This window comes from Leptopilina heterotoma, unplaced genomic scaffold (genome assembly GCF_015476425.1).
Source record: "Leptopilina heterotoma isolate Lh14 unplaced genomic scaffold, ASM1547642v1 Lhet_509, whole genome shotgun sequence".
Classification (NCBI taxonomy): Eukaryota; Metazoa; Arthropoda; class Insecta; order Hymenoptera; family Figitidae; genus Leptopilina; species Leptopilina heterotoma.
The window spans coordinates 278,416-290,523 of NW_025111109.1; the positions used below are offsets into that span (position 1 = coordinate 278,416).

Consider the following 12,108-nt stretch of genomic DNA (forward strand, 5'->3'; position numbering starts at 1 on the left):
TTAAATTTAAACAATATTTCTGCGAAGGTTTTAAGAATAATAATGAACAAAATGCTTTAATTCAAATAAATAATATTTTGAACTTAGAAAATTTAACGTGCTCTAATTTTGGTTTACCTGAACCTGAAGAAAATTTAAATTTGATCAGTATGGAAGAAAAAATATTATTTATGAAACAAAATAAAGAAGTTTTTTTAAAATATTTAAGTTTGTTAAATAAAGATCAAAATTTAATTTTTGAAAATATAACTAAAGGAAATTATAAATTGATATTTATTGATGGACCTGGAGGTACAGGAAAAACTTTTTTATACAAAACCTTAATTTACTATTTTCTTTCAATTGGAAAAAATGTTTTGTCAATGGCATGGACAGGAATTGCATCAATTTTGTTACCTGGTGGTATGACAAGCCACAGAACTTTTCGATTACCACTAGATTTAACAAATATTGAAACAACATTTTTAAAATTAAAATCTGACAAATGTAAATTAAGAGAATGTGACGTTATAATCTGGGACGAAGCTTCTATGATTCCAAAAAAAGCTTTGGACATAGTTGATAAAACGTTAAGATATTGTTGTCACATTGAAAATATACCCTTTGCAGGAAAATTAATAATATTAGGTGGAGATTTTCGACAAATCCTACCAGTAATAAAAAATGGGTGCAGAGAATTAATTGTTCAAGAATCAATAAAATTTTCACATCTTTGGAAAGACTTCATAATTTTCAAGTTAAAAAAAAATATGAGAACGTGTAATACAAAATTTTCAAAATTTCTTTTAAAAATTGGGGAAGGGAAAATAAATCCATTTTTTGTACCCAAAGAATGGAAAACTGATGATGTTTGCACAAAAATTTTTGGTTCCAAAATTACCTTGAAAGATGATGTTTCAAAATTTGCAATCTTGGCATGTCATAATGATGACATTATTAAATTAAATAATAAAATATTGAAAAAAATTTCTGAAAAAGAAAAAATTTATTATAGTATTGATTATGTAAAAAATAAAGGAATGGATCTAAGTGATGAAAGTGTGCAATTAAATTTTCCGAATGAATATTTAAATTCCTTAAAAATTCCTGGCTTACCTGTACATAAATTAATTTTAAAAATTGGGGCAATCGTAATGTTGATAAGAAACATAAGTATAAATGATGGATTATGCAATGGTACCCGATTAAAAATTTTGGAATTACATAAATTTAATATAAAAGTTTTGATAATAACGGGAAGTAAAGAAGGTACCACTGCATTTGTTCCAAGGATAATTTTAGATTCCGGGGAGAATTCAAATTTACCATTTATTTTGTTCCGAAGACAGTTTCCTATAGTTTTGGCTTTTGCAATAACAATTAATAAATCACAAGGTCAAAGTTTTCAAAAATTGGGTATTTTATTCAATAAACCTTTATTTTCTCATGGCCAATTATATGTTGCTTTATCAAGATGCACAGATCCTAACAATTTATTTATTGAATGTTCTGACGATAATGATCAGGAACATCAAAAAGATATCAATAATATCGTATGGACCGAAATTTTTGAATAATTTATATGCTTATTCCAAATTGTTGATTTAATATATCGTAATATATTTGACGAATAAATGAGATATTTTTATAATCCTAATATATCAAACCATAAATATATTTTTATTCTTCAACATAAATAATTTTTTATAAGCTATGTATACAGCAAAACTAATTATTTTTATTTAGATTTTGAGATACGAATTTGGTTACTTCCCCGTAGTGTATCTTGGAAACAAATTCATTGAAATCTAAAAATATAATTGTTTTAACTTAAATTAACTTAAATTAAATAAATTTTAACTTATATTTAATTTCAATGAAGTTGGCTAAAAACCAATATTAATATTTAATGCTATTAAAACTAATATTAATCAATGCTATTAATTCAAAGAAGCAAGTTCAAAGAAGAATGTAGAATTTAGAAATTATAAAAAAGTAAAAAAAATAGGGGGTTGGCGCGCGAAGCGCGCAGGGGGGCGAAGCCCCCCTAGTATATATATATTGACTTTTATCTATAGTTTTTCTTGCGATGAAGGAAGAAAGAAAATATTATTACCTGGGTCCCTCATTTACAAAGGCTATTGTTCAAGGGTTCGTATTGTTTGTGGTAATCCTTCGTAGGGTGTATCAACCTAAAAAGAAAGATTAAACATTTTTTTAAAATTTGTAGTAGCATTAGCAGGATTGTTCCGTGCCAAACTAGCTCTAACTATTCTTGACCCATGGGGGAGTAAGGAACCCATATTTCAATTATTCTTAAATTTTGTGGAACAACGTGAATTTAATTAAAAATAAATTACGATATTCGTGTTTAGCAAGAATATAATAAAGCGTGATTAAAATTACGTTGATATTTTAGAAAAACAGGTGTTTTTTAAAAATAAACTCCTAACTTCGCAAATGGTGTCAGATTGATTTACAATTTTTACTACCATTTGTTTGGTCGTCCATAAACAACGTAGCCCCATTTTTTGGGAATTTTGACCCCATCTTCCCCATGTAGTACGCTATTACATATATTAGCGCCATTTTTTCCTCTTGTCGCAATCAATTGATTGACCCCCCTCACCCTCAAGAGGCTACATGGTTTATGGATGGCTCCTTAGTGTTAAGACACGAAAATATCATGAATGACGCGCTTTTTGAATAAGCCATTTAAGCATTACAACCACTAACTAGCCTTTCCCCATCCTCCCCTACTGTATCTTTTGGACGTTTATAAGAAAATGTTTAATTTTAACACAGCAATTGTTTTAACGTTTAACATGTTTCTTAGAATTGTTAAAATTTCGACATCTATTCTTACATTTGTGGTACGCTATCAGATTAAATTTTCTAAATATTATAAAAAAAGAATGAAATTAATGTGAAAAATACTTAATTAAAGTATTATTGTTTCTGTTTGACGATAACTGTTACTATTTAGAAATATGATACAAACCTATTAAAAAAAAAGTTTTATGAGAAATAGTATTCAATATTATGATTTGTTTAATTTACGAAGTAGACAGAAAATTTTCCAATAATTGTTAAGTAATCTATCCCTATTAATATAAAATCATATCGCTGCAGCCGCTGTTTCAGAAAGTTTTAAGGGACCCTTATAGTAGGGGGAACATAGTCAAGGTTGGCCCACTGTCAAGGTAGGTCCATCGTCAGAAACAAGTTATATTTGACCTAAACTTAGGTCAATTTAAGGGCAGTTTTAACCTACAGGTCAAAATTACTCAAAATTTAGGTCAATTTTAAGGGCAGATTCAACCTACAGGTAAAAAACTAACAAACTAACCCCTCGTCCCTCAAAATTTAAGTCAATTTTAAGAGTAGTTATGACTTAAAGTTAAAAATTGACAAACTTATTGCTCTGCTTTCAAAATTTAGTTCAATTTTAAGGGCAGTTTTGACCTAAGCGTTAGAAAATGCGTTTCACTCTGCCCGTAAAATTTATGTCAATTTTAAGGGCAAATTTAATCTACAGGTAAAAAATTGACAAACAAGTCCCTCTGCCCTCAAAATGTAGGTCAATTTTAAGTGCAGTTTTGACCTAAACGCCAAAAATTCACAAATAATTCCCTCTGACCTCAAAATGTAGGTCAATTTTAAGGGCAGTTTTAATCTACAGGTCAAAAATTAACAAACAATTCCCTCTGCTCTCAAAATTTAGGTTAATTTTAAAGGCAGATTTAACCTACAGGTAAAAAATTGACAAACTAACCACTCTGCCCTTAAAATTTAGGTCAATTTGAAGGGCAGTTTTAACCTACAGGTAAAAAATTGACAAACAATTCCCTTTAACTTCAAAATGTAGGTCAATTTTAAGGGCAGTTTTGACCTTAACGGATAAAATTGACGAACAATTCCCTCTGCCTTCAAAAATTAGGTCAATTTTAAGGTCAGTTTTCATCTACACCGCAAAAATTGTCGAAAAAACTTCCTCTGACCTGACCTTTCCTTAAAATTTAGGTCAAATTTGACATATTTTTTAGCCTATACATAAAAAAAGCAAATTAATTAGGATTTTTTAAAAAGTCGTACCTTTATATTAAAATTTGACGGAATTTTCGACCTATTGGTTAAAAGAAGTTTGACGTAAATTTCAATATTAAGTTTTAATCAATAAAAGATGTTATAAATTGACATATTTTTTTTTTTTAAATTCTATTAAAATTATTTTGCTGTCCTTAAAATGTACTTTAATTTTAATGGCAGTTTTTTCCTACAAGTTAAAATTTGACCAGAAATCTCCCTCTGATTTGATATTTTCTTAAAATTTAGGTCAATTTAAAGGTCAGTTTTGACCTACACGTCAAAAATTGACAAGAAAATTCCTTTTGACCTACCGTTTCCTCAAAATTTAGGTCAATTTTAAGGTCAGTTTTGACCTACGGGGAAAAATAAAGCCCACAAACGTCTATTATTTTACGTCGAAATCTTTAGTCCGTCCATAAATTACGTAAGACATTTAGAGGGGAGGGGGTCAGCAAGATCTTGCGAACAATAGGAAAAATGGCGCTAATGTATGTAAAATATCTTACGAGGGAGGAAGGGGGTCAAATTTACTCAAAAAATGTCTTACGTAATTTATGGACAGCCCCTAATGGCCCTTACATTACGTCAACATTTATGTCAACTGCAGGTAAAAAGAAGCCCAATAATACTTTTGACACTGAGAAAAAAGAATTATCAAATTTACTATGAGGAGTGCCAAACTTGAAAAAGTTGACACTATAATCACTTCCGTAAAGTAGAATTCTCTATTAGTTATCTTTTTTAATATCTCCTGTTATAATTTACTCTAACTCATTACTATGCCATCATATTAAGATAACATGATTTTAAAAATTAAAATAAATATTAAAAATAGTTAGGGGGTTGGCGCGCGAAGCGCGCAGGGGGGCGAAGCCCCCCTAGTTATTATATAAGACTATGTTAAAATTATGCATAATTTGTTAAAAAAAAATAATAAATTAAAAAAAAAAATTTTAATTATTAAATATATATATATTATATATTAGGGTGACCGTTATTTTGCGAAAGTTGGAATTTCTTAGTTCGCCGGGCAGAATTTGCTTTAGAATGTGAAAAAAATGAGATATGCAAAAAAACAGCCCAATTGATCAATATTAACCCGTGCCACCGAAGGGTTAAAGTTTAAATGGGGTTTAACATAGGATTAGTGCACTTTTTTACATTTTGTATGAGAACTTTTTTTTTAATTAATCTTTTGCCTTGTCGACATATATATTTATGATTTTGGATGTGCTGAACACGAATCCGATGTCAAAAAAAGTTTTGACAGCTTCCAGCTGTCAAAAAAGCTGTCAATCTTTTTAAAATGACAGTTTTTGTGTGAATTTAGACAGTTTTTGTGTTTAGTTTAGTAAATCAAACAAAATTTTGCTCATATAAAAGTATTTTAAGAACAATAAAGTCAAACTAAATAGCAATATGTAATATTGACAGTTGAAAGCTGTCAATTGTGAAGAATACATTTCGCTAATATAATTCACCTCAGTGTACTTAAAAACACTCGCATGCAAGTATTAATTTAATATAAAAAGTCTCCATTTTAAAAGTTTGACATCTTAATTGACAGTTGTCAACTGTCAAATTTACATAATTCTATTCAGGTTTACCTAAATACCCTGAAAACATTTTTATCTGACTAAGTTAATGTAAAAACTGTCAAAAACTCTCGTTTTTAAAAGTTTAACAGTTTAATTGACAGCTGTCAACTGTCAATATTACATATTGCTATTTAGTTTGACTTTATTGTTCTTAAAATACTTTTATATGAGCAAAATTTTGTTTGATTTACTAAACTAAACACAAAAACTGTCTAAATTCACACAAAAACTGTCATTTTAAAAAGATTGATAGCTTTTTTGACAGCTGGAAGCTGTCAAAACTTTTTTTTGACATCGGATTCGTGTTCAGCACATCCAAAACCATAAATATGTATGTCGACAAGGCAAAAGATTAATTAAAAAAAAGTTCTCATACAAAATGTAAAAAAGTGCACTAATCCTATGTTAAACCCCATTTAAACTTTAACCCTTCGGTGGCACGGGTTAATATTGATCAATTGGGCTGTTTTTTTGCATAGCTCATTTTTTCACATTCTAAAGCAAATTCTGCCCGGCGAACTAAGAAATTCCAACTTTCGCAAAATAACGGTCACCCTAATACGTATGTATGTCTGTCCGCGATATTTTGTCCGGGATATACACAAAGACTACTTGACCGATTAAAACGAAACTTCACAGTCTCTTAGGTATTGGTCTAACTTAAATTTCTAGCCATATCCGATTGAAAAATATTAAGCTGAACAAAAGTTATAGCTTTTTTCGCAAATTTCAAAAAATTGAAAAAATGCAAATTTTTTAAATTTTTGTCAAATTGATGTGGCACTTTTTGTAGCCACTTTTTAATATAAATACAACTAATTTTCACTCTAAAAATGAAATATAAATAAATAATCCGAATTTTTAAGCCAAAATCATATTTTTGATTTTCGACCAAATTTTTAATTAATTTTTTTTGTTGGATATTGTTTAATTTTTTATTAAGTTGGTAGTAATATCGGTTAATGTTTTGAGATTTTAAATTACATTTATTACATTTATTTTATTAACAAGTTTAGAGTCATGAATTTGATGTCTATTACAAATTGTCTAAAATCAATTAACGTGAGTTTGCAAATAATTTGTGTATTGTTATTTTATTGTTTTAAGTTTGGAAATTTCATAGCATGTATTTTCATATTTCATTTAACGTAGAAAATATAATATATGTATATGTTCAATATAAAGGGTACAGTAAAAGCATCAATAAAACTGAAATTTAACTTCAGCGGGTACGGTAACATATAAAGTCCTTAAAACGCCATTAGGGCAAATTGGGATTTATGAATTAAAATTTTCTTATTTTTGAATTCTAGAAATGTTTTAAAAATGACTATAAAAATAAATAACAAATTCCTATTTATGAATTAAAATTTTGTATCTTTAATTTTAGAAATGTTTGGGGTATGTTGTTGCTTTCCAAAATTCTATCTAGGCATTAGGCAAAAACGGGTAAAATGTAAAATCCCATGTGGAAATTTTCAATAGGGATATGGAAAAATTATACCTACTTGAAAAATAAAAATACATTTTACATGGGATTTTTTCTTTAATAAATACAGTCTTTTTAAGTTTATTTAAAGTGTATCACTCAAAATCGTGTCGCAATTTACCATATGGTTTTACATGGGAATCCAAATGGTTTCCTTTATGAAAGTGGATCCCATGTAGATTCCCATGTAGGAATCGAAAACGTGTTATAGTTTCTACCAATACATTTAACAGAGTGTCTATCAACCGCGAAAGAAAACCGAGAAATAGCCGGAAATTTAATTCGACCAGAAAAATTGGGAATTTTTTGCCAAACCGGGAATTTTCTTATCTAATTAAAAAATGATTTATTATATTAATTCGTTTTTAAAAAATTGCTTTTTGCTTTAATTTTTATTGATGTAATATTTTTATTTGTCAAAATTTAAGCCCTACATTCAGACTACAATATAGGTCTTATTTTAGATTTTAGCAGTCGTAACGTAGGGTCTACTTGCGATACAATTAGTTTGAATTAGACTCTAAATAACTCCAAAAGCTGGTGGAAAATTAGGATTATTTTTTAATACATTAATTAAAATACTACAAACTCATAAAGTACTACAAACTGACAAATACTGTTCTGTAAATCTGAATTAGTTGAAAATAGTATTTGATAGAAAAAGTCATTTACTGATTGAAACAGTAATATTTTTCTAATGAAGTAGTTAATGTAACTAATTATTAGTTTTTCCCAATCAAATTAAATTCCCGATTGGTAGACACCTCTTTAAATATATTAGTAGAAACTAAAACCCGTCGAAGACGGGTACGACAGCTAGTATTAATTAATATTATTCAACTGACAGAATTTAATTTTCAGTTATTTCTATATTTCATAATTAGTTTTCTATTGAAAGCTGGAAATTGTGCTTTTAAAAATTGCCATTTTATCTTAAATCTTTTAAAATCTACTTGAAATGTTATTGTTATAATTTCATTTATATATTTTTTGATGAATCAAAAGGAAGTGTGAAAAAAACATCGGAACATCGAAACATCGATGTTTTCTTTTCGATACATCGATGACATCGATGTTATGAATTTTCGAAGTCGATGTTTCACAACATCGATGTTTTTCTTTCAATGTTCCATCACTACTGCAGAATGTGCTGCATTAATTGTTTCGAATGATGGAGAAATTCCGGAAAAGTTAAATTTATGTATTTATCCTAGGAATATTCCTGATGGTAAAGAATCGCGGACATTTTTAAATAAATTGTCCTTTCACATAGATTTATTAACTTTTCCTAGTGATGGGAAATCGAAAGAAAAACATCGATGTTGTGAAACATCGACATCGAAAATTCATAACATCGATGTCATCGATGTATCGAAAAGAAAACATCGATGTTTCAATGTTCCGATGTTATTTTCACATTTCCTTTTAATTTATCAAAAAATATATAAATGAAATTATAATAATAACATTTCAAGTAGATTTTAAAAGATTTAAGATAAAACGGCAATTTTTAAAAGCACAATTTTCAGCTTTTAATAGAAAACTAATTATGAAATATAGAAATAACTGAAAATTAAATTCTGTCAGTTAAATAATATTAATTAATATATTAAGACAGATACAGCATTTTATAGTTGTTTAGCACTTTAGGATATAATTAGTAATAAACATTTTGGGCAAGTTAAAACCTATGATATTGACTGGTTTTAATAAAAATTTAGGGAAAAATGAGGCAAAAGTGCTAAAGAGGGGTAAATTTAACCAACTGCAAAAACAAAATTTAAAGATTTACAAATCGATAAGAACAATTGTTTAGAAGATAAAAAAACACAAATTGTCAAAGGCAAAAAAAAAAGAAAATATTTTTAAAAAACCTCTTTTCCCCACTTAATTTACATCGATTTCAAACATAGAAGAAAAAACCTCGACACATCGAAAACATCGAGGTTTTAAACATCGACCTCGAAGGAAAAACATCGATGTTTCGATGTTTTCGATGTCGATGTCCCAACACTAGCTTTGCAATATTATTCTTATGGCTTAGCTTTTTGACCAAATATTTAATTTAATTCATTTTTTTGGACGTTTAACACAACAGTACATAATACAAGCTTATATAATAATTAAAAATACAAGAATTAATTATTTTCGGTATAATCGGCAAAAATTAAGAGTAGAGTGTTATCAAGGTTTACAAGATCATGTCAAAATTTCTGCAATAAACAACTCTGATAATTTTAATAGCAAAAAACGTTTAGGTAATGTATTTCTTTTACCATCTACTCATATTGAAAGTCCAAAAAATATGCATTAAAATTATCAAGATGTAATGACTATCTATCAATAGAGAGATTTGTAAACCAGATGTATTTATGACTGCATTTTGGTAATGTTTTGGGATATGTTTATACTACAGAGTTTCTGAAAAGAGTACTACCTCATAGTCATTTATTATTTATTTTAAATTATAAAAATAAGTTAGTGTCTCCAAATGATATAAATAAACATATTTCTAAAGAAATTCCTAAAAATGATGATAACTTGAAAGATTTAGTGTTAAAATTTATGTTACATGGACCTCATAATGATAAATCTGTTTCAAAATTAATGAAAATATTTGTTCAAAAAAATGTTGTGATTATACTGAAATTCAAACAAACGGTTTTCCAAAATACAGACGAAAAAATAATAAGGATAAAATGTACACATGTAATGTAAAATTAAATGTTTCTTTCGTAAATGTAGATAATTCTATGGTTGTTTCTTATAATATGGGTCATGATAGAGCTTTTATTGGAATAAAAAATATAAATGATGAAATTTATGAAGAAATTACGGACTTCATTAATGCAAGATGTGTTAGTCCTATGAAAGATGAAAGGTGCATGGAGAATAGAACAATATTGCCTTTATCGGAAAGGTCACATTTTGTTATTTATTTAGCAGTTCATACTGAAATTCAACAGAATTAATTTTTCAAGAAAATAAAAAAAAGAAGCAATTGACGCGAATTGCGATAAAACTCTCACGACTTGGTTTAATTTAAATTAAATTGATTAAAATGCTAAAAATATTAAATATTCTAATATACCAAAATTTTATTATATCGATTCAAATGAAAAAAAGTGTGTTAAAAGAAAAAATTTTGTAAATGGTTGGGTAGAACTAATATTGTAAGTCCAAAAGACATTGAAAGATTTCATTTAAGATTCATTCTAAATCGAGTAAAGGGTGCTTTGAAGATTTAATTTTTTGAGGAAGCATGTAACATAATGATACCTAAAGAATTAAGACAATTTTTGTTTTAACATCACAGCATCGGATAAAATTTGTAGTTTCTAGACAATTTTCCATAGTAAATTGTAAAAAATCCCACTGTGCATCGCGCTGGAGTGCGCGAGCGGATGGACAAATTTTACTTATCACACTATATCTTTGGCAAATTTTTTCGGCCCATTTTCAGACTTATATCTTCTTTCAGGAGAAATCCCAAGCTTTCATTTGAGATTATTGAAAAGAAAATAAAAACTGTCGAACTTGCAAAAAATTGCAAAAAACTATTTATTAAAAAAATTTTTTTTTATTAAATAAATAAAATATTTTAAAATTACACAAAAAACCTTTCTAAGTCACTACTTTCTTTTTTTAATCGAATAATTTAAGTAGAAACTACAAATGTTTAAAAAACGCATGTTCGAGTTTAAACTGAAATTTCAACCTCCCACCCTTTCGATAGGGGTGGGGGTTGGACCTGTAAATTATTGCATTAACTAGTACCTAGGGGAGAGTGGGGCAAACTGGGGTATCTTTTTGAAATTGTTTGTTTACAGAGAACCAAACGAATAAACCGATTCAGCTAAACTTCAGAATTCTTCTTTGTACACTTAGCTTTGAGGAAATTATGATAATAGCGGAGAAAAAATTTGTTGAAAGAACTTATATCGTATTTTCTGAGAAAGTGCTAAAATCCTATTTTGCCCCACCCGTGGGGCAAAATGGGGTGACATCAAATAACTGTACAAAACATTGAATTTTTTTTCAAAATTCATTAAATTCTTGTTGTATGAGATTATAAATACAAACAAAAAGTAGGATTCTTTATTATTATGGAAAAACAAGTAATATTTATTAGAATTTAACAAAAAAACATGGATATTGCAAAATATCGATATATCGATAGTGAAACATCGATAGCATAAATGCCTCGAAACAAAAATATCAATTCTTCTGCAGGAAACCTTTAAATATTCATAATATAATGTTTTTAAATAGTTTTAATGAAACGGCATAGCTTCCGGCATGCCCCGCACTTAGGTACCCCATTCTGCCCCACACTGCATATTAACCCTTTAACGCCCAAATGGACAAAATTTTGGCATGAAGTTTGAGGACTTATTTCGGTACTTAAAAATCAATAGAAAAATTCACGAATCATCATTTCTTATGTTTTCATATGCGCTCTATCGAATAGCGTTAAAGAGAAAGTCAAAAATTTATAAACAAAAAAGTTATTAATGTTTTTTATAAAAAAAGTCCGATTTTTTTCCAATTTTTGTTTAATTTTCAATTTTTTCTACCATGAAATAGTGGAAAAATAATTCCAAATGTTACAAATAACGTGACATAGATATATAACCTAGAAGATAGGACTATAGAAAAAATTAAAAATTAAAATGGCGGCTCAAAAATGGAGTTTGAAGTTCAATTTTTTTTCAAAATTTGATTCGAAAGTACGAAATTGTTAAAAGTGTTTAGATCAGCTTGAAATTTGTTACTCGGGGGTTTTAGGGGTCGCTGATCACGAATCTGAAGTCTAATTTTAAAAATTCAAAATGGCGGATCCAATATGGCGGACAATTTTTTAAAAAAACTTATTAAATTTGCTTAAAACTTGTAACTCGGGGGTTTTAGGGGTCGCTGATCATGAATCTGAAATCCAATTTTCAAAATTCA

The 12,108-nt window shown here is 28.2% G+C and overlaps 1 protein-coding gene across 1 annotated transcript; it reads left to right on the forward strand.

Annotated features, from left to right (window-relative positions):
- Nucleotides 1-977: 977 nt before the first annotated feature.
- On the forward strand, nucleotides 978-1,956 carry LOC122507662 (ATP-dependent DNA helicase pif1-like). Its single transcript, XM_043620497.1, has one exon. It carries the CDS (start codon nucleotides 1,020-1,022, stop codon nucleotides 1,554-1,556), a length of 537 nt encoding a protein of 178 aa, XP_043476432.1. The 5' UTR covers nucleotides 978-1,019; the 3' UTR covers nucleotides 1,557-1,956.
- Nucleotides 1,957-12,108: the final 10,152 nt, after the last annotated feature.